At 39.7% G+C, this 23507-nt stretch overlaps 1 protein-coding gene and 1 long non-coding RNA gene across 2 annotated transcripts; both read right to left on the bottom strand.

Annotated features, from left to right (window-relative positions):
* Positions 1-14011: 14011 nt before the first annotated feature.
* Positions 14012-22022, bottom strand: glo1 (glyoxalase 1). Its single transcript, XM_004067472.5, has 6 exons — positions 21555-22022; positions 18496-18578; positions 18116-18256; positions 16787-16851; positions 16613-16702; positions 14012-14542 (listed from the first exon to the last, which is right to left on the bottom strand). The coding sequence occupies exons 1-6, from the start codon at positions 21621-21623 to the stop codon at positions 14451-14453; spliced, it is 540 nt and encodes a 179-aa protein (XP_004067520.1). The 5' UTR covers positions 21624-22022; the 3' UTR covers positions 14012-14450.
* Positions 22023-22371: 349 nt separating this feature from the next.
* LOC144991027 (uncharacterized) lies at positions 22372-23124 on the bottom strand. The gene is made up of 2 exons (XR_013654938.1): positions 22825-23124; positions 22372-22725 (listed from the first exon to the last, which is right to left on the bottom strand). It is a non-coding gene; the product is annotated as an uncharacterized LOC144991027 (long non-coding RNA).
* Positions 23125-23507: the final 383 nt, after the last annotated feature.

Below are 23507 nucleotides of genomic sequence, written 5' to 3'. Positions count from 1 at the left end.
TTGAACCTAAGCCTGTTGACAAAACAGTTTTTAGTTTTGCATGAGTTATATTTAAAAGGAGCAGCTCAGCTGAGCAGGTGGGATGATCTCAAAAAAGATTTGACCAAATCTTTGCTGTGAAATATAATTTTACCATAGACTTCAGTTCAATAGATAATCCCTTCCAACATTGGAGGACTGTATCATGTGGGCGAAGGACACTCATCCACAGCAGCGGTGAGTGTGCGGGTCACACACTGCTGTGGGATGGCATCCCAGTCTTCAACCAGCGAGTCAGTCACCCGGATTGTGTTGGTCACCGATGAACCAAACTGACGTGTTCACTGGAGCCGAGGTCTCAGCACTGAGATGCAGTCACAGATTATACTTTTTATTTTTGACGCCAAATATATTTCCACCAGAAGGGTTTTCATTTTCTCCTCACTTGGGCCAGGCCCGGATTGAGCCTGCCCCACCACTATGGGGGGCAAGTAGATTATCAGGGGTGTGCTGGAAGTTTGGGGTGTCATGTCCCTCCAAGGATAGGAAAACAATGCAATCATCATACCAGTGCATCTTTGTTTGGGCAAATTCCTAACTAATGTGGCGCCAATTCAAAACAGGTTTTCCAACATTACTAAACCATTTCTAAGGAATACTCTTGTAGCAAATCAATAATCAACCAAACTAATTCAAAGTCTTGATTTATGTAAAATTAAGGTCCTTAATTGGAATGGTTTGATTTTAAAATGTAGTTTCATTTGTAATTTAAAGCAAAAACCTTTGCAACAGATATTTAGAGACTGACTGATGAGCAAAAATGCTTTGCAATCAGAAATCTAGAGTTTGTGAACTGCTGAAGCGTTCGTTCTGACGTTCTTCTCCTGTGAGGATGGAAACAAACGTTGGGAGAAAGATGGACACGATGAGACACGCTGACGGAGGCGAGGGAGGTTGTGACCTGGATTCAAACCAAGTCATCCATGAGTCCGACCGCCGAGCCTTCAGCATTCATCTCCTCTGCTGCACGATGACCCAACAGCGTGATGAAGAAGCATGTGGGCTCACCATGCAGAGAAAATCATCTGAGATGTGAGATGCAGCCAAGAATGCGCATCTAAATTCACCTAATGCATTTATGACTAAAACACGCCACGAACAGAAAAAGGAGAAATCCCAGCCTTTTCCAGGACATGTCACACAAAAAAACTCATTTTTCTAACATAAAAGGTCTCGTTCTTCAGCTCCACACAGTCCTGTTTCCTCACAGAGTGGTCCACCTTAAATTGGAATCAGCAAAATCTCAGCAGTTAATTTGTTGCAGGAAGCTTTTGTTTTCTCTGGAATGCCCCATTTTCTCTTTGGAAAAAACATCCCAAAATGTTTCGTTTTGACGTTTTGTTTTACTTGAGTGATTTAGAATCAAGAAAGGACTTTTTTTCTGGTTTGTTTTGTTGCTCTACATTAATAAAATCCCTTAATCTCATAATATAATAGGTTATTTTTCCAATTCCTTCTGGATCTTTGGGAAGAAGTTTAAATGTTAAATCCTTTTTTGTTTATTTTACTGTCACATCAGGAACATTTATACCTTTTTTTTTGGCTGTGAGGTCAACCTTGATGAACAGCTGAGCTGGTATTTATGGTGAAGTCGATGACAGCAAACGGAGTGTTGACAGATTCGTCTCCGGCTGCAGCGTAATCACTCTGAAGACGTGAGCAGGCCGGACAGGAGAGGAGCCCCAACAGACACTTCGCTCAGAGGAACGTCCCAGATCGGCTTCTGTTCCACGGCAGCTTTTCAGAAGCGTGGAGCCACGCATGTCATCTGTGTTCTCCATCAGTCCATGACGGACATACGATGTTCTGAAAAATTCCCAAATACCCCAAAGTCCCATTAAAGAAAGATCTGAGGAGAAATCTTTGGTAAATACAAGATAACAACAATTATTTCACCATTTTCTGACAGCAGGAAGTCCATGAGATGGGAAAAATGAGGGTTTCCCATGAATTACATTCACTTAAGAAATTTAATTCCCATTCCAGATGTTTGTTTAGCGTCATGACACAAAACTGGACAATGCAGATACTAAAGTCTTTTCCGATGAAGCTGCCGTGTCTTAAACAGTTTATGTTTCATTTAATTAACATTTGATCAAAAAAAGAAAACATCTAAAATGTAGCAATGCTTAAGCCTTCTATAAGTGAGGCTTTTTAAAGGCTCCAATGAAAACTGTGTTTTTTTATTTTTTAATATGTTCTCGTGGCGTTTTTCTGATGGAGGGCATATATGGAGAAAAATCAAGCATTTCTGAGGATTCTGTTATTTAAATTAGTCAATCAGGAGCAGATGAGTAAAATGCCGTTTGAAAAGAGCCTATTTGGGATGTAGAAATACACTGGGCGAGCCACAAACGTCCTGCTCTGCCATTTTTTGCTTTGTACAGATAATGTTAAGTTGGGGGTGGGAGGGGCTGTAAGCTAGAGGGAAAAGAATGTAAACGGAGAGCTCTAAGCAACAGGGAGGGGCAGTGTTGCTCCACCCCATCGGTCCTGCACATAACTTAGAGGTGAGTCTCTGAGGCAGTCCTGCTGCTCTGCAGAAACTATGTCCTAAAAAACCACAGGTTTTAGGATTTTGGCCTAAATCGGCATAATCATACTAAAGAAGACCACTGGGAACGCTTTGACAACAGATCAAAAGATGATTGATTTGGGCTTTAGGAAGCAAATAAATTATAAGAAAAAAAGTATTTTATCCGTACCCGTTCTTTCCTTTAGCGTCAAGGTGACTCTGTTCCCGCTGCTGAAGGGCGAAGGCGGAATTTCACCTTCTTCTCTCCCAGATATAGACAATCCCGCTCCAACACGGTCGATTTAGAGTCATCCTAGAATGTCTTTGACGGTGAGAGGAAGCTGCAGTGGAGCAAACTCTACACAGAAAGAAGTCAGCTGGGATTTGAATCCCGCTGTGAGGCCAGAGTGCCAACCGCTGCACCCCCACTGCCACCTCAGAGTGAACCTGTGCTTTATTTGGAGATCAGTGAGCAAGTCCCAGTAAGTATACCCTGCTAGGCTCTGGTATAAACATAGGTGGAAACATTCGACTCGAAGCGTCGCTGCCCAATACCAGTCCATGGATTTTGAGGAGGCTTGGTGTGAAAGGTCAAAGCGGTGCAAATCTGGAGAATCTGGCTCCAGGCTTCTTCTGTCACAAGACTTGGTGTCGTAGAATTCTGACCAGAAACGAACTGCATTTTTTTTATCTCCTCCGTGATCACTATCCAAATGGTTGGCACTTCTGTGAATTAAAAAGAACGCCATCCATCGTCACTACAAAGTCCCTGATTGGTCAAAGTTCAACGGGTTTAACTTTCAAAGCCCGTTTTGCACGTAGAGGCCAAAAACGGCCATAGAAACCTGCGTAGTCGATGAAAGTGGGAGTACTTGACGCCAAGACCTGAATTTAAGACCCATCAAAACGCAAACAAGCGCTAAAAATATTAGAAAGAAAGTCCAAAGTCCACCATCACTGTCACGACCTGATGATCTGGCAGAATTATGTCAAATAGGTTAAGTTAAACGTAGCTTCGGTGTGTAAACTGGCTAAGACGATGTCCGACACTGTCATTTTCTCTGGTCCCCTGCCGAACTTAGTCAGTGATGAAATGTACAGCCGCTTTTCATCATTTAACCGCTGGCTTTCTAGATGGTGCCCAGAAAACGGCGTTGGTTTTGTGGATAACTGGAGCGCGTTTTGGGGGAAGCCCGGTCTCATGCGGAGAGACGGCGTCCATCCCACCCGGGACGGTGCCACTCTTCTTTCTAGAAACATTTCTGCTAGGCTTAGTCTGTTAACCTGACAATCCAGAGACGAGACCCGGGCGCAGAGCAGCAGTGTAAAACGCTCCTCTGAGCCTCCCTTAGGGTTAGTGCCGGTGCAAAACCCATGCAGGGAAAGTCAAGCAGGTCCTAGCTTTAGCTTATGTGCTGAAAGACAAATGAAAGGAGCGCGTCATAGAAACCTTACGGTGACAGACAGCAGTACTCACAAGCAGAATTATGATGTAATTAAATGCGGTTTATTAAACATTAGATCCATTTCCTCCAAGTCCCTCTTAGTCAACGAGTTAATTACTGATAAAAACCTCAGTCTTTTAGCCTTAACAGAAACTTGGCTCCATCAGGATGACTATGTTAGATTGAATGAAGCAACCCCCCCCCACTTATGCTAACTATCAGAAATCCAGGATTTCAGGTAAAGGAGGTGGTTTGGCAGTAATATCACAGTCTAGCTTACTTCTCAGCCCTAAAGTTAAAAATGCTTATAATTCATTTGAAAACATCATATTGTCTTTAAGTCACCCAAACAGGAAAACTCCAAAACCTGTTTTACTCATAATTATTTATCGCCCCCCCGGCCCATATTCAGAATTTTTAACTGAGTTTTCCGACTTCCTATCGACTATTGTCTTAGATTCTGATCAAACTATAATATTAGGGGATTTTAATATTCATGTTGATGACCCCAGTGACTGCCTAGGAAAGGCTTTTGCAGCTTTATTAGATGATGTTGGTTTCACCCAAAAGTGTGAATGAACCCACTCACTGTCATAAGCACACCCTGGACCTTGTTCTAACCCATGGTATAGAGATCAACCAGCTGAGTGTCCTTCCTCTTAACCCCATCATTTCTGATCACTTTCTGATTACCTTCCAGTTTACATTAGAACATCCTTCTGTCCCAGTGAATAAGAAACAGCTTAGAAGAACCTTAACTGACCGTTCTGTGTCTGAGTTTAAACACACAGTTCAGCCAGTACTTAGTGATATTCTGAGAAAATACTCTGAGACCAGCTCCCATAGTATCAGTCCTAGTATAAATGACCACTTTGTTAATGATGCCTTACAAGCCCTCAGGAGTACACTCGATGTTGTTGCCCCCTTGAAACCTAAGTTCGTCAGACAAAACCGAGTAGCACCGTGGTTTAACGCTGAAACTCGTTCTCTTAAACAAGAAACCCGTAAGTTGGAAAGGGAATGGCGCCGCTCCGGTTCAGAGCAGTCTCTGAATACCTGGAAACATAGCCTTTTAAATTATAAAAAAGCCCTGCATAGAGCTAGAAGCCAGTACTATTCAACCTTAATATCAGAGAATGGAAACAATCCAAGATTTCTTTTTAGCAGTATTGCTAAATTAACTCGCAGTCAGAGCTCAGTAGAACCACATGTTCCTGTTTCTCTCAGCTCTGATGATTTTCTTACATTTTTCGACAGTAAAATCTCAAATATTAGACATAAGTTAAATCAAGTTATTCCTATTATCAGCCCAGAACAGGCTGAAGCGGTAGAAATGGAGGCATCCATAGAAACCTCTGTAACATTAGACTGCTTCACTGCTGTGGATCAAGCGGAAATAACATCAATTATTACGTCCTCCAAATCCTCAACGTGTCTGTTAGACCCAATTCCCACTAGACTTTTTAAAGAAACTTTTCCCCTAATTAATGATCCCATATTAACAATGATAAATGCCTCTCTGGAAACGGGTTACGTGCCACAGTCTTTTAAATATGCAGTTGTTAAACCTCTTCTGAAAAAGCCCAGTTTGGATCCTAGCATCTTGGCCAACTATAGACCGATATCAAACCTGCCCTTTATTTCTAAAATCCTAGAAAGAGTTGTAGTTAAGCAGCTTTACTGCCACCTACAGGACAACAGCCACTTTGAAGACTTTCAGTCGGGGTTTAGACCTCACCACAGTACGGAAACTGCACTAGTTAGAGTCTCTAATGACTTGTTATTGGCCTCAGAAAAGGGACTACTTTCTATTCTGGTCCTGTTGGACCTCAGTGCAGCCTTTGACACTATCGACCACGGTATTTTACTCCATAGATTAGAGCAGGACATAGGGATCAGAGGATCTGCTCTCCAGTGGTTTAAATCCTATCTGTCCGATAGGTATCAGTTCGTTAATGTAAATGGCCATTCCTCTCAGTGCACTCGAGTCAACTATGGAGTCCCACAAGGCTCAGTCTTGGGACCGATCCTGTTTACGCTTTATATGCTACCCCTAGGAAACATAATCAGGAAACACAGAATTAATTTTCATTGTTATGCCGACGATACGCAGTTGTATTTATCCATGAAGCCTGACCAGAATGACCAGATAGAGAAACTGAACGCCTGCATCAGTGACATCAAGACCTGGATGACAATTAATTACCTCCTCTTGAACCCAGAAAAAACTGAGGTCATTATACTAGGTCCTAAAAACCTCAGAGATACTCTGTCTGCTCAGATAGTCTCCCTGGATGGCATAAGTATAGCCCCCAATTCCACAGTTAGAAACCTTGGGGTTTTACTTGACCAGGATTTATCATTTAAGGCTCACATATCTCAGGCGTGCAGAACTGCCTTTTTTCACCTGCGGAATATTGCTAAGATCAGAAATATACTTTCTAAGAGTGATGCTGAAAAACTCATCCATGCATTTGTTACATCGAGGCTGGATTACTGTAACTCCTTGTTAGCAGCGTGTCCTAAGAGTTCCTTAAGAAGTCTCCAGCTTGTTCAGAACGCAGCAGCTAGATTGTTAGCTGGAACTAGCAGAAGAGATCACATCACTCCTGTGTTATTTTCGCTCCATTGGCTCCCAGTTGATTCCAGAATCAAGTTCAAGATCCTCCTGTTAACCTATAAGGCCTTACATGGAATGGCCCCGTCCTATATTAAGGACCTCATAGTCCCTTACCATCCAATGAGAACACTTCACTCGCAAAATGCAGGACTGCTTGTGGTTCCTAGAATTAGTAAAAGTACGGTTGGAGGTAGAGCGTTTAGCCACCAAGCCCCTGTCTTATGGAATAAACTCCCAGCTCATGTAAGACAGGCCGACTCAGTTTCTACATTCAAAGCTAGACTGAAAACATTCCTCTTTGGACAGGCTTATTGTCAGACTAGCTAGTATTCAGAGATTATTTAACTTAATGTTAATTTGTTTAAATTAAACTTAATAATAACTATTTCTTTTAAAAGGCTGCTAGAAGTTGAAGCTGGGGTAACTATGGTGCACTGGGGTTCTGTCCTCTTTCCTGTTTTTACTTCTACCATTCCTCTCCTCTATTCTTGATCATAATTCATCATTTAGTTCTCCATGCCTCTGTTTGGTGCAGTGCGATTCATGTATTGTCCCTCTTTTCCTCTCCCCTCCTGGGGAGTGGGAGTGCTTCCAGACTCCAGTTGGCTCATCCGTGCTCCAGTTCCTGACCGTTTACCTCGCCTTTGCTCCCGCTCCTTCACCTGGCTGTGGTTCCTGCCTCTGGCTCATCTCTGGCTCGTCTCTGCTCTGTACCTGACCGAGTACCTCGCCTCTGCTCCTGCTCCTACACCTGGCTGTGGTCTCCGGCTCGACTCGCGCCTTTGACTGTCCCCACAACCACGGCTGGATGAAGCTCGTCTGCTGGACTTTTATATATGTAGTTGTAGATTTAGATAAGTTAATTCTTCTCTAAGATTTCTGGTAAATCGCCTGTCCGTCCTGGGGGAGGATCCCTCCTTCATCCCTGAGGTTTCTTCGTTTTTTCCGGAATCCGTTTTTTTTGGGAGTTTTTCCTTACCGCGAAGGGGGGTCTAAGGGCAGGGATGCCAGTATAGCTTAGTCAGTTTGTTAGTTCATTTTAGTATTTTTCTATTGAACTCTTTGTATTCGTGATCCTTTTGATTTCATGTTTTACTTCGAAGCCCATCGAGACGACTGTTGTTGTGATTTTGGGCTATACAAATAAAATTGAATTGAATTGAATTGAAATAAAATGTTCATTCATGGAATCCTTCACGGCCTGGCCCCTCCTCTGTTCCTCTGAGGAAGGGTGCTTTCAGTCAGGCTGGATTCTCCAACAGGAGAACTCAACTCACTCCACAAGAAGAGAACTCTGAGCTCATTTAGCAAACATACAATGGGAAACATCACAAGTTTTTACCGTCTTTTTTTTTTTTTTTAAATAGCTTTTTCTGTCACATCTGTCTACCTATTTTTTTAAATATTTATTTGTTTCGGTATTTGCTGTTGTCTGTCTTCTGTTATCCTCTCTTTTTATTTAACTTGTCTTTTTGTCAAGGGGACCATCAACCTGTCTTTAGGGCATAAAGATGGAAATTGGCCTTAATCTTGTGTCTTTGCTTTTTTAAATGTTACATTAATATACGCCGTCTCTGTTCTAAGCAAACAAACATGCGTTTACATAGACTTTTCAAAGCCTAAGGCGGCGATGTGGACGTAGCTTCACAAAGAAGGAAAAAAACAAACCTGAAAATGGAACGTTATAAAAGCAAGAAAACAAACCAAAACAAAAAGGAATAATCCTCGCACTGCTGCTGTTTCCATCAAAAACCTAAAAAAAAAAAAACCCTCCTGCTTTGATGGAGGTCTGCATGCTGAAGGTCAGGACTCCACTTTTACCTCAACTCCTCAGTCTCGTCCTTTATTTTGCCCGTTGGGTTTATTTTCGGTAAATAAATAAAAGGTACAGTGGTAAAACAACACTTTGTCACAATAATACGGCGTCTCCAAATACCACTTCAATGACGTTCTAAAAATATCTGCTGTGACCCTCTTTTCTCCAAAATAAGCGGGGCTGTAAGTCATCCGGCCTTTGGGCAGCGTCAGCACATTAAGCACCGCAGACCCCTGGCATCAACAGACCCACTGAGTGTGTATCATTTCCAAATGTGTCTCTAATGCAGCATCTAAAGAGCTGAACAAGATCCGCTGCATCCATCCGTTACTCAGCTGGATGCACCTCGGGGGGGCAGCTGGCAGGAATTCACTTCCTGGAAGAATTTTTTAATTTTTTTTTTTTTTAGAATCAATGGTTTACAGGAACACGAACACTGTTTCAGAAAACCACAACATGGATTCTGGAAAAGTTACAGGTTTTAATAAGAGAGAGAGAAAAAAAAGACTAAGTCTTAGAAAAGTAAAAAGATTCTCGTTTCAAGAAAAAAAGTCAAATTTTCTCTCATTTTAGTGACCAGATTATTTTTTTTTTGTTAAAATCAGAATTCTTGGTAAGACCATTTTTCACTTAAATTTGACAAATATTAAGAATTTTTTACCTATTTCTTGGGGGCCTGTTTTTGCAGTGTTTACAATCATGAGTTACTATTTTATTTACAACAACTACATGACAATAATTAAATATATATATATATATATATATATATATATATATATATATATATATATATATATATATATATATATATATAGTTTTTTGCACTTTTGTGCACAAATTGAGTGATGGTTACCATTGATCTGAAATACTGATCTCAGGGGCAACTAATGGCTGAAAGAGCTTAAACATGAAAGGAAATCCCATTAGATGAACAGTTAATTCAGTTCACAGACCTTAAGGTCTATAGAAATCATGATAAATCTTTAAAAAAATCTCATATTTTTGATGATTATAGACTACAAATCCATCCCTCCTCCTTCAGAACCCTTTTAGGAGGGGATAAAAATGTCCAGATTCTCCCTCTCACCTTCAAACCAGATCAGATTCCACCGTCAAACTCCAGATCTCCATGTCTTTCAGCTGCTTTGAACGCAGAAGTTTGGGACTCTTGAGAGAAATTCATGAATTTTAATTAGAAATTTAAAAAATAGAGAAAAAAAAAAACTTGAAACATTCGTCAACGCTCGGTTATCCAGAATATTTATTTATAGTTTGGGTAATGTGCCAAATGGTTCACGAGGCCTCATCTACCCATCGCTAGTCAAAAACTGCTCTCACCACCTGTTTATGTAAATACGGTTTAAAATGTTGCAAACTCAAATTCTTAAAAACTTCAGTTAAAAGGTCCACTTATGAAAATCACTTACCATGGCCAAGCCAGCTAACCAAAGTCTAGTTTGAACTCCCACCGCTGCTATTTATCAGCGTAATGGGCCAACGCCCCCCAACTCATGAGACAGGTGGTGGCCATGAAGGTTAGCCTATGGAGCAGCATGAGGGACAAACTTCCCCCCACAGCCCCGTCTGTCACACGTGCGCTGAAACACCAGTGAGTCGACGCTTTGATGTGCAGACAAACGGACAGGGATGAGCCGAACTAATGGAAACACTTTGAAATAAAGTTCTTCTGAGAAAACAGCTGCATCGTCTGATCCCGGCACAATTCCTGTAGGTCACTTCTGCTGGAAAGTCATCCATTGAGTTTTCTATTGTTTTTTTTAGGTCCTAAAGGCCAATTAAAACTTCATATTCATACATTTTTGATTCGATTAATTTCATGTCTGTACAAGAATAGATTTTTCCAAATTGAACTTTAGTTTAAATGTTTATCAGATTGATTTCCCTTGTTTCACTTGAATTTTTGTTTTTTAAATGTAAAAAAGAAAAAATTAAGCTCCTATAGAAGTAAAAAAAAAAAGAGAGAAAGACTTCCAACTTCATGTTTAATTCTGGAGAAGAATCTTATACAGCTGTAAAAAGATAATCTGGAATAAATAAAGAAAGTTTACTTATTAAGTTTAAAAAAAAGCTTGAAAACTTATATTTCCAATTCTGAACGAATTCATCCTCAGATAAATTCTGAATCTGAAAAAACTCCAGGAATTTTTTTATAAAGCAAATACTAAAAATAAAAAGTGAATATTTTTCACACGGGTTTGTTTATCCAGTTCCTCACAGACGCTGCAGATGTGGTTTCAGTGTTCAAAAACTTTTATTTTGTAAATTTTACATGTTAACCAAATTCACACCTTTGCAGTAAGGGAACAGTAACGTTCATTATTAAATTAATAATTTCAACACTTAAAATATCCCTAAAATTGATACTACTACTATGCTAAACATAAAAAAAGAGAAGATTATTTGTATTTTTAAAAAACAAATGTGGTAGAACACAAAATCTTGTCTCTTGCATGGCCCTAATGTATATTTTTTAATGAAATTATCTTTTTTCTTTCTTTGATAAGTTTAGAAACAATAAACTGCTTATTTTAAATCAGAACCTTTTTTTACTACCATTTAAAATATTCATTTATGCTAATTTCTTACAATAATTCTCCCATAAACGTTGAAATCTCCTCTAGAAACCTGCAGTCAGGAGAAATCTAGACGAAAAAGCAAAGCGGTCCAGCTGTTTCCATAGATGTAGACACTTTTGGACATATTTTCATCCTTCTTAAAACTCTTTACAGACCAGACCGCCGCGCTGCAGCAGCATCTTCATCAGAACGGACCTAAACTTTGAGATTTTTCACATCATCCCACGTTTGAATCACTGATCCGTTTAGGGCTCTGTGGGAAAATTTTGTCCTAGAATCATCAAGCTTTCTGAAGAAATAGATGAAACTATTGAAAACGGTTCCATCCTCGCTGATCGGTGACAGAAGACACAAAAGTGGAGGTTGGACGCCTGTGATTGGTGGATCGTGAAAGAAGCAGTGGCGAGGCGGGTGACGGCTGCTGATTCCTCCTCCGGTCCGTGACTCAGTCGTCCATCAGTAGGGTTTAGATCACGGCAGGATCACGGGCCCCCGGGCTCAGGCAGCATCCTGGACCTCCTTTAAGTATGCCCTCAGTTTCTTACTGTCAGCAATCATCAGCAGTGAGCCTACTGAGGGTTCCTGAGCTAATCCAGGTGCTGGAATCTTCCAGAAACGGGGGGGAAAATGTGCTTTTCATCAATCCTCCTCCATCTTTGGAAGCTTCCATGTTTGTCTGGAACCGTTTTCTAAATATTTTCAGACATCTTCTGCCTCCATCAGACAGAAATGAAATGTCAGAACTTCTTCTCTTTCAACTAACTGGCTCCAGTTTTAGTGTTTGAAGCTACTCTTTTAGCCGATCGACCGATAAAAAGTCATTTAAGTTGTTCTCCCTTTGCTTTGCCCCGTATCAGAATCAGATTCACAAATGTGTTTCATATCTCATATCAGACGCACAATTTGTGTCCTATTTACCGTTCTGCCCTTTCATTTATGCAAAAACACGCCGCCTTAGAAATAAGTCAGTATCCCATTGGCACATTTTCTTAAAACGAAAAAAAAAAAAAAAAAAATTAAGAAAAATGGTTTGATTTTAAGAAAAATATCCAGTCACCAAAACACGTTTATTCAAATTAGGATTATTTTCAACTGATAAAATAGTATTTCTTACAAGAAAGAAAATAAGAGTTTCTTAAACAGGGGTGTTTTTTTTTAATCATAGGATTCCGTTTTTTGTAGGAAGACAAAAACTACCACCAAAGACCCTGTGAAGGGGTGAGGGGGGACTACAAGAGGAGAGGCGCTTCACTCTGGTGTCTCCCCCTTGTTTACCTTTGAGGAGCCGGTCATTTGTAGGAATGTGGGTGACCCTTTCACTTGGAGGATACGGATGTGGACTGAACTCTGCCCCACTTAGACTGAGGATGTGCCAAGGGTGCAGATTTGAAGTCCAGTTGTCATCACTCAACTTCCAGGTAACACCACCTGGAGGAATGAGAGCCTTCAACCTCCAAGGTGGATGCTACAGACAAACAAGAGACACGGTACCACAAACACACAATTACCCATAATTCAAAGTGAAAGTATTCAATTCTGAATTTGCAATGTGAAAAAGCATTTTGCAAATTGACGATTAAAAAACTTTCTTGTAAAAGACGTCTAAACGCCTCTCCTTCTGGTCATATCGTCTGACTTTGCTGTCAAAGTTCTCATCTTATAGTTTGAAAAGGATTTTCAACTTTTTTTTCCAAATGGATTTACTAAAAGACTTTTAGCTGGTTCCTTAATTATTTATCGTGGTTTGATTGAAAGTCCAACTTTCTGAGACATTATTTTTAAGGTTCTTGAATCCGCCATTTTTGTAGTCCTTCAGAAAATAACGGACTCCTATCAAAACTTTATTAGTAACCAACGAAGAACACAAACGAGCTCCCTCTTCATTGAGGATTGATCCAAACACTAAATTAAAAATAAAATAAATGATAAAAAACATGTTGGCAGGTACCAGATGCCTTACTGCAGGAACTCAATGTTTATTGAAAAATTACCTGCAACTGATATGTAATGTTTAACCTTTTCATATGGAAACAAACTTTAATTTTGCTTAAACACAGAATCTGGAACAACCAAAGCTTGATATTTCAAACACGAGAAATTAAATTTGAAATAAAAAGGCATTCTATTCCTACTTAAATAAGTAAATAAAGTACGTCTTTCCCCGTCTCCTTTCAGAGTTCCTTTATAAAAGTAAATCTTTTTCAAAGCCAACAACAAAAGAACCTAAAGTAATAGCATAGTATAGTCATAGTATTTTAGCAGGCTCGTCTTCAAAGCTCCTATTGTCCAACTTTCTCTTTGGCCATTTTTGTGGAGGATGACATTAATTTGTCCGATGACTGGAGCACGACTGTCAACAAAAAAAAGGAGCGCTTGCTGGTTTCGACTGCTCGATTATGTACTAGCAAAGCATTGTGGGATTTGTAGTAATAGCAGTGCAGCAGTGATGCACATTTGATGTGATCTCGTGAGCCAATTATAATTACACTGCGGGCCAAATATTTCCCGCGGGGCTGAGTTTGACACATGTGCCTCACTGTGACTGAAGAAACCCTTCTCAAAGTATTTAATTACTAAAGGTGCTTTTACATTTTTTTCTTTTTAGAAGATTTGTGTTTCTTGCAGTTGTTAAAGAAGCAGCATGGGCGACTCCAGGCCTCGAGGGCGCATTCCTGCATGTCTTCCAACAACCCTGCTCTGTGGCGCGTTCTACCTGATCCAGGTAATCAGTCATGCGTAGGGCTTGGATATCTGGAAATGATGCAGACACACCGGCCCCTCCAGGTGCACATCCCTGCTCCAGGGCGTCCCGTGTGCAGCAAAACGTCAGTCCCGGTTAGCAGAAATGCACCTGCGGCGGCAGAGGCCGTCCTGCGAGTCACTTCAGTCCAGACAGGACGGGTCACCGTTCAGACAAGAACCACAACAGAACAACTCTGGAGTTCTGAGAGCCGGGTCAGTAGAAATGAAGCTAAAGAGTTAGGAGCCTTCAGACATCTAACTTTATTTAAATGCACTTTTTTCTTGTTACACATTTTAACTTCTGTCATTTTTTATATTTGTTGGCTTAAAGCCCACATTTTACTGTATTTTTCATCCAAAAATATGACTCCTTTGCATTTTAAATTCTCTTTACCTGCTATGATCTACAGTTGGATTCCAAGCATCCGTCATTTGTGTTTCTCACAGCTGTTCACGTAAACAAAAAGATGCAGGAAGGTGTAGCTTGAACGTTTATTGAACATCCGCCTCTTTGCCTCGGCACCACCTTAGACCAGGTCCACGGGTTTACAGAAAAAGCGCGGTGAGAGTCCGCTGAGCTTCCTGTGCGGCGCACCGAATGTCACTGTGGAGGTTAATGTGCGTTTCCTGACGCGCTCCCCGACGAGCCGCAGACCCCCGGCCCCCCGTCAGCTGCTTATGAAGTGATGGACACCATGTTGTTGGGACTGAGGATCTCGATCCAGTAACCGTCAGGGTCCTGAATGAAGGCCAAGCCTTTCATTTTACCTACAAATACAGAGAATCCGTTCACAGCTTCAACAGAAACATATCACTTAACAATCTACAGGGGGGGGGGGGAGAGGATAAGAACGCCAACTTTTCCAGAATAATTGGATCTTAGTCTGCATTTGAAACTTGGAATGATTCATTAAAGCTTAAATATAAATATTCAAAGCTGGATGTCAACAACAGCATAAACTAAAGTATTTACTGAATAAAAGCTGAAAATTAGCTTATCAAATTGTTTTAACAATTAAATAACCCAAAAATATTCTCCTAAACTGCATAATAATGTGTGAATCATTAGCTTTTATGCCTTTTTGACTGGGGGGGCCACAAAGGGCTCTAAAACTGAACAAAGACTGAACCAGGAGCAGATCAGCGGCGTGTTTTTCCCAAGGTTATTATAGTTAACGAAAACGAACGAAAAAACTAAAACTAGAACTGAAAAAACATTTTCGTTAACTGAAATAAAAATAAAAACGAGAGTTTTAAAAAAAATGAAAACTAACTAAAACTGTTTATTTTTATTTTTATTTATTTCACCTTTATTTAACCAGGATAAAAACTCATTGAGATTAAAAATCTCTTTTTCAAGAGCGTCCTGGCCAAGAGGCAGCAGCACAACAATAACACACAACACTTATATACACTCACACTCAATCATAAAAGACAGTTTTAAATAAAGCATTTACAATTTGAAAGCTTTGTCTCACGTTCATTTAAAAGTTTTTTAAAAGAGCCCAGGGAGATCAATTCTTTCAATTTAAAATCTTTCTGGAGTTCATTCCAAAACTGTGCCGCAGCAAATCTAAAAGCCTTTTTTCCCATCTCTGTGCGCACTCTGGGCACAGAGAGCAGGACCGTGTCCTGAGAGCGTAGGCTGTAGCTGCTGCTGCTCTTCAGTTCTATGAGTTGCTGGAGATAAGTTGTTGTGTGTATAAAACGAACTGAAACTAAATAATATTAACCCCAAAAAATACTTCGTTTTCGTTAATACAGAAGTCTTTTGGGTTGAAATCTATTTACTTCACGCTGCTAGTTTTACTGTGTATTTGACCCCTACGGCATCACGTTGTCTGTGACGTCACATGATGTCTGTCAGACAGACTGCCGGCTAGCGTTGTCATAGACATTTACATGAGCGTGATGGCTGCATTAAAAGTTGGGAGAAAGCGGGAGAGTCCAATTTGGGACTTTTTTGAATATAACAGCGTAGAAAACTAAAGTAAGTGCCTTGTAGTCGAAGCAGGAGACCAAATTTGTGGAACGCTCCTCAAAGGGAAAAAACCCTACGAATCTAAAAGTACATTTAAAAAGCGCACACAACAACGCAAATCAACACTACCTACAAGCTAGCCTGCCGCCCGCCCTCCCCCGAAAAAGAAGCGAGATTAAAACTAAATAAATTTAAAAACAAAAATTCAAAACGAAATAAAAACTAAAACTAATAAAAAAAATCCGAAACTCTTATAACCTTGGTTTTTCCACCTCTTAACAGAAAGAAATTCCATGGAATTTGGACAAAACACGCTTCAGTTTTGACTGAAAATAAGTGTATATATAAAATAAAACAGAATATTTGAGTGTTTTTATGTCAAAACTGTGACTTTTGTTCTCATTTTCAATTGTACCAATGGGTGGATGTCCCGCAGGGAAAACCGCAAATTAGAGAAATGCTGCGTTCGTGTGCTGCTGGAATGATCGGGACTCGGAAAACATACATGAACGATAAAAATATTAAAATCTTTCAACGCTACATGAATGAAGAATACCTTTCTGCACCTAAACAAATGTCAATGTATTTGTAGAGCATTACCAATGGGGAGACACCAGAAAATAAAAGATTCATAAAGATTTTTAGTTATCAATACAATTTATTCCAGTTTGGAGGCCAAATTAAATAGTTTGCTGGGCCACGTGAATAGATTATTGTAGTTTCACCTGTACCTGCTGTACTTTTTTGGGGCATTTTTGGATCGAAAAAGAGGCGGCGTCACTTTAAAACTTGCATGTTCCAATTGTTTGGTTGCGAGCAGATCCCTCAAAAGAAAAATGAAACGTTCTCAGTCTCACCATCATCTGGCTTTTTCACAAATGTGACTCCTTGATCTTCAAAAAGTTTGCAGGCTGCATAAACATCAGGAACTGCAATTCCAATGTGTCCTGTGAGGTTTCAGGAAGACAGATGAAGCCAGAGCCAAAACTTTTTCGTTTCTCACAAGATGAAGACAAGAAAGCTGGATTTACCAAACCCTCGGGGATCAGAGTTTCCATTGTGATACGGCTGCTCTTCATTTTCTGACCCCCAGTTACTGAAACAACAAAAAACAAACAACACTTCAAGATTATCGACATGCAGACATTTTTAAATGAAAATCTTCCATTTAGTGCTGAAAATGTTTATATTTCCAAAAAAAGCTGGTCCAAAAGTCAAAATCTGACACGGTTTTCTTCAGGAGGTCAAACTACTCTGAATTATTTAAAATATATATACCAGGTTAGAGTTTATTTAGTTTTTTTTGTATTAAATTTTTAGCTTTAGTACTTTAATCACAGAGCTTTAAATATGCATTATCTGTTAATAGTGTTTGAAAATATTGAGATGTGTGCAAAAAGCTATAATAATGCATCACTAATCAGTGACTAAAACAGCACACAGTTACTCTGGAGGTTTATGTATAGATGCAGCTCTTTGAAACATTTAAAATAAATTAAAAAAAACTTGTTTTAAAACATAAAACCAGAGAATTCTGTCATTTGAGTCAAAATCTCAGTTTAGTTTATTTATTTACACATAAAATATCCATATACTAAAGAAAATCTGCAAAAGAAATACTCAAGATTTCCATTGTTATGCTTTCCAGGAACAATTTAAAAAATATTAAAGAAACACTTTGGGGCTTATTTCAAAGAAAAGAAAAGGAAACAAATGTAATGTTAAAGAATCTGGCAGTTTTCGTGTGGTTGTGGTTTTTAATCTAGTCGCCAAATTCATTGAATAATTTTGCAGCAGGATAGCAAAAAGAGAACTAAAACTTTCAAATTTTTCAAATAAACAGAAGTCCAGTCTTGTTTAACGATGATGAAATGAAAATGACCCTTTTTTTGTGGAGATTGAAAATAATTAGGGTGGGTGTGTAAATCCACGGTGTGACTCTGAGTCCAGCTGTCTGCAGAGCTCTGACTGAAACAGAACAAGTGCTTTTCCACTGACAAGACATCTTTCAGGGAATTTCTTTAATTGCTGTTCTGGTAGATTTAAGTGTTAAAAAAAAATACCCCAAACCCATAAATAATCAGCATAAACTGCCAGACTTCAGGAGAAAATGTGCGTCTGGAGATGCTAACCCACTCTTTTATCTAAGAACTCCTGCTGGGATTGGACATATCTGAAGTATTAGCTGATTAGAATGTGTATTACAGTCATCTTTAGAGGGAAAAAAGCAGATGCAGGTCTCCATTCTAAGGCCCACATGTCAGTACCTCACCAACATGAGAAATTAAAGGTAACAGGAGGATGGAAAGCCCTTTACAGTGGAGACTGGACCTCTTCAGTAGCTGAACAGAACCCCTTACTGCGTCAGCTCGATGGTGGCTCTCCTGGAGAAGGTCCAGGCCGTCTTTTCCTTCACATCTGTAGGGATCTCCTTCTTATCCTCATAACCCAAGAAGAAGAGAGAAAACCGCATGGAGGGGAAGTCAAATTTCTGCAGGAGTCTGGAAGACATTCAGAGCAGAAATTACATTTTGTCAGAATTCCTTGGCAAGCAAGAGGAGCGCTCTGGCCTACCTCCACAACCGGGCGGACAGGCTTTTCCTGTTGCTCAATTATGTGCCATTTCCTCATTTCCCCGCTGACAAATTCCCTGCCCTGCTAAGCCTGTCTATTTTTTGTTGTTGCCCCTCTAACACACCTCACCGTAGCACCACCCACTTTTACTGAAACGAATACTCACGTCATGCCAAGAATTCTGGTGTAAAAATCCAAAGATTTCACCGGATCTTTCACCCTCAGCATCGTTTGCTGCATCATGAAATCCTGAAGAAAAAAAAAAAACACAAACAGATTTTTACCTGAGAGCAAACGACCACAGCAGTGAGTCAAAACATGAGCAGCACAGTGTGTGGAGCGAGTTCAAAGGTCATCGTGACTCCTCAGCCTGACATAAACCCGAGCCCCGATTCGAAACCACAGTGCTTCGGAGGATCCCAGTGCACACAAGAATAATATCTGTAAGAATGAACTGCTCCAATTGAAAAATAAAACTCTGCAAACATGGAATGTAACATACGACGCAGTATTAGGGGCACAAAAAAAAAAAAACTTGTAAATTTACGAGATTGAAGTTGAAGTGAGTTTACAGAGCAGCAAGTGAACGCCGCACAGCACGCAGCAGAGCAGACTAAACTCAATGGAACAGGTGAGCTGAATGTTTATTGATAACGTTACAAATGTTTGGAAGCTCATTTGTTTGATTTATGATTTATTAATGTTTTATTTATTATTAGGCGGCTTGCAGGATCTCTGCAGCCGCTGATGAAGACATCGGTATCCCTGCAGCTGTCCACTTCTATCCTCCACCAAAGACCTAAATCTGTGTGATGCTTCCGTCTGAGACGGAGCACTTTTTGGCACTTTCAACGTTCTAATGCTAATATAATAAGACTATTTTCATTCCTCTTTATTGTTTTATGTTGAAACGGGACGTTTCATCTGGAGGAAGGGGCGTATGTAACTGTTTAGCTTCCACATTGGTGTTTCTTCTGCGCATGACGGGTTCATGACGTCAGGTGACAAATGGAATTCTGGGAATGTGAATAAAAAGGAAAATAAAGCAGCGGTCCTCTACACCCAAACGTGTCTCTGAGCTCCTTCTTTTACATGTGAAACTCTGCTTTAACGTCACAAAACCCCAGAAAGCCGACTACACTAACAATCGGATTTTGATCAATCTGGTTTAGGATTTCTTTGTTTCTGAAACCTATCCGGAAATAAAACTTTAAAAAATGCTCCACATGTTTCATCTTCAACCAAGGCTCCAATAAACAGACAACTTTGGTGTTTTTCCCATTTAATTTATGCCTTTTTTCTCTTTTGTAAATTTACGTGAAAAAAATCTCGTAAATTGACCAGTTTTTCTCAAAAAAGTTGTTTTGTAAACTGGCTCCAAAACTCCATTGTAGTAACATGAACAGAGTGTGAAAAATGTAAATCTGAAGTTTTCCAAAGTCTTGCAACATACATGGACAACAAACCAAAATACATTTCTTCTGCAAAAAAAAAAAAAAAAAAAACGGAGTCAAAACTAATGCAAGAAGACATAACCTCATTCAACCCATCAGCCTGCAAATTACAAAAACAGGCAGAAGCTTGTCTTCCATTCTTTCTTTTGAACAGTGGGTGTTTTTTATCTATAGCTGGCGGGCTCCTCTTTCTCGTGACATCTGTCCCACTTTGACAGTTGAAGGAAATATGAGGATATTTAAACTATTACCAGTCATCCCTTTAAAAACTGAAGTAAATGTTGAATAAACTTAAGTGTAGCCTATGTCCTTTTAATATTCACAAGTAGCACAAACTCTGTGTTTGCCAGATTATTTCTGTAGGTCAATGCTCCCTGGAATACATCTTACACGAATTATTTCCATTGCAGTCCCACTCCTGCCAGATTTATTGTAACAGCGTTCCCAGTGGTATTTTAATTATAATTATGCTGTTTTAAAGCACAAAAAACCCAACAAAGTCTTAGGACATAGTTTTTGTAGAGCAGCAGGAGTTCATTAGAAATTTGCCTTTGAATTCCGGGAAAGACAGTTGGCGCGGAGCAACCCCACCCCTCTTCCCCTACCAATTACTGAGAGCTCTCTGTTTACATGCTCTCCTGTTAGCTCATAGATCATCACACCTCCAGACTAACATTGCTGTTGCAACGAAAAATGGCGACCAATACAGGAGCCATTCAGCTGAACAGTTGAGATCCAGATTTCAGCTCAGACGAGGAAAACAAAGACGTACAACACGGATCTGTTTGTCTGCAAGTGGATGCATCAGAATGGAGCAGAGCAGGAAGCTTGTAACATCACAAATACGGTTTCTTTTTAAAATGGCATTTTTCGCCTGCGCCTGTTTCACAAAAATTGGAATAAAGAAATACTTTAAAAAAATGCTATTTTAAACTAAATTTTCTTTATAACGTCATAAATTATGAAAAACATGCCACAAAAACAAGCAAAAACAGCACACTAGGGATGAACAGAGCGGATTTTTCAAGATTAAAAAACAATAGATGAGGTTTAATATTATCTGCTTGTTTTACATTGACAGCTGTGACATAAGTAACTGTTGCCATTTAAAGACTACAGTTCCAGTTTTTTGGACCTCCAGCTGAACATTTTGACAGCTTCTGTTGTGGGGGGGAAAAACAAGAGACTGAATTAATTAGCCTGTGTAATTGTGTGTCCGTTGAGTAAGAGGACAGCTAAAAGAAAAGAAAAAAAAACACTTATGACTCCGAAAGCCTGTTCTGACTTGTTTTTTGGGAGATTGCAGACGATTGTAGAATTTTCCGCAAAGCCACAAGACACTGAGGTAGTTAAAAAAAATTCTGCCTAAAAACCCGAATTTTGAACAGCATATTAACTCAACTTAATCCTCATGACACACCCATTTCCAGCTAGATGAGTTTAATGTGTTTAAAGCTTCGAGTCTGCGCACGTTAAAAACGCCTCGCGCCACCCAAGCCCAAGCGCAGGAATATATATATGCTAGCTTCTAACAGCGGTTTTCACTGACTTTCGACTGTTTTTGTTAATGAAGGTGACCAAAAATCAATTATTGTCCTTTAAAATACGCTTTAAAAACTGTCAATTTTTCGACAATTAGCTGCCTTTCGTGGCAAATGATCTTTTCCGAAGTGGACCAGTCTTGATTTCGCTAGCTTGCCGAATATGAAGTTGTCACAACGAACGAACTGCTAAATAAATTCGCTTCAAAGACGGATAACAGTTTCCTCACCTTAGTTATAGGGTTTCCATCTTTGCAGGCTGCAGTCACCGCCTCGTCTGATAGGCCTTTATCGCTCATTTTTGCTTAAACAGACGCTAAAAAGTTCAGCGGGGCTGAAGAGCTCCGTCGGGCGAACGAACTTCAGTCGAGAGCAGGAAGGGGAGGGACTTCCGGTAATGGACTTCAGAATAAAGGGCGGTTTACCTGATTTTATTCTGAAATAAATTTCTGCAGAATATACAAAAAGGTACGACGGAGTTTTAGGGCCACGGGGAGGAAAAAAAATTCTGGCCAACATGACGAGATTAAAGTCGTCATGTCGACTTTAATCTCGTCATGACGAGAAAAAACTCGACACAAAGTTTCGAGAAAAAACTCGTCCTGTCGAGATAAAAGTCGATATAAAGTTTCGAGATTAAAGTCGCAATGTTGCGCGCGAGCAGTGAAGCTGAGTCTTTCAGGAGTATTCAGTGTTATGGCTAATGTTAGAGAGCTAGTGGCTTTGTATTTAAGAGTTTACGACAGAGTTTTATGGCCACCAAAAAAAAGAAATTTTATTAGGAGATAAAAACTCGTAAATTTACGGGAAAAAAGTCATAGATTAACAAGGAGAAAACCCCGAAGTTGTCTGTTTATCGGAGCATCGCTTGAAGATGAACTATGTGGAGCCTTTTGTGAAGCTTTATTTCCGGATTATAGGTTTAAAACAGAGATTCTGAGTCTTTTGGCGACTCAAAATCAGATTATTTTCCGTGTAGTAGTCTTTCCGGGGTTCGGTGTCGGTAAAGCGGAGTTTCATATGTAAAATAAAGAGCTCAGAGACACGTTTGGGTGTAGAGGATCGCTGCAGCCTTTATTCTCCCTTTCATTCACATAACCTGAAGTTCATCTGTCACATTACGTCATGAACCTGTCATCCGATCACCAATGCGGAAGTAAACAGTGTTACATACGCCCCCTCCTGCAGAAGAAGCGACCCGTTTGATCATTAAAAAACAAAGATGAATGAAAATAGTCTGTTATATTAGCATTACAACGTTGAAAAAGGCAAAAAGTGCTTCTCCTCCTCAGATGGAAGCATCACACAAACGTAGAGATCTTGTCTTTGGTGGAGGAAGAAAGGATTCAAGCAAACAGCTGCAGGGACACCCGATGACGGCTTCATCGGGCTGCAGTGATCCTGCAAACCAACCATCAATAAATAAAACTTTAATAACTTGTAAATCAAACAAATGAGCTTCCAGACATTTGGAACGTTATCAATAAACATTCAGCTCACCTGTTCAACAAAGTTTAGTCGGTCTGCTCTGCTGCTGCGCGGCGTTCACCTGCTGCTCTGCGTGCTGCTCACTTCCACAATAATCTCGTAAATTTATGAGTTTTTTTGCTCGCGCGCAACATTGCGACTTTAATCTCGAAACTTTATTTCGACTTTATTCTCGACAAGACGAGTTTTTTCTCGAAACTTTGTGTCGAGTTTTTTCTCGTCATGACGAGATTAAAGTCGACATGACGACTTTAATCTCGCCACGTTGGCCAGAATTTTTTTTCCTCACCGTGGCCCTAAAACTCCGTCGTAAAAAGGTCAGTCATAAAAAATAATAGCCAAAAATAAAAACTACTATAACTTAACCTAAAAAAACCCAGACTTTTTTAAAAATAAAACTAAGGTTGAATTAACTAAAAAGGAATGGAAAAAACTGTCAATTTTGGATGTAGTATTTAAAGTTGTCTTTTACCTTTTACATTGCGTATTTAATGTACAAGTCATTTTTAGGTATCTGTTTTTCATCGCTCACTTGCTTCTTCACTTGTTACTGTAATTTATAAACTTCCTAAGAAAAGTCAACATTTCTTTTAAATCAAAATGCATTGCCTACATTAACACATTTTAATAGTTTTTATCCTTATAACAATCCCACTAAGGAAAAAAAACAAACTATTGTCTTGAGAAAGAGATGC

Source organism: Oryzias latipes, chromosome 3 (genome assembly GCF_053564925.1).
Source record: "Oryzias latipes strain Hd-rR chromosome 3, Olatipes_Hd-rR_3.1".
NCBI classification, from domain to species: domain Eukaryota; kingdom Metazoa; phylum Chordata; class Actinopteri; order Beloniformes; family Adrianichthyidae; genus Oryzias; species Oryzias latipes.
The sequence above is the reverse complement of the archived record's forward strand: the minus strand, read 5'-3'. Positions and strand labels throughout refer to the sequence as shown.

Bases quoted from the DNA above. Each gene is read 5' to 3' on its own strand.
- glo1 (XM_004067472.5), bottom strand. From the start codon at position 21,623: ATGAGCGATAAAGGCCTATCAGACGAGGCGGTGACTGCAGCCTGCAAA. The intron at 16,852-18,115 runs GTAAGGGGTTCT...TTGTTGTTTCAG, and splicing joins GCCACCATCGAGCTGACGCA to TAACTGGGGGTCAGAAAATG. The intron at 16,703-16,786 runs GTAAATCCAGCT...GAAACCTCACAG, and splicing joins CTCTGATCCCCGAGGGTTTG to GACACATTGGAATTGCAGTT.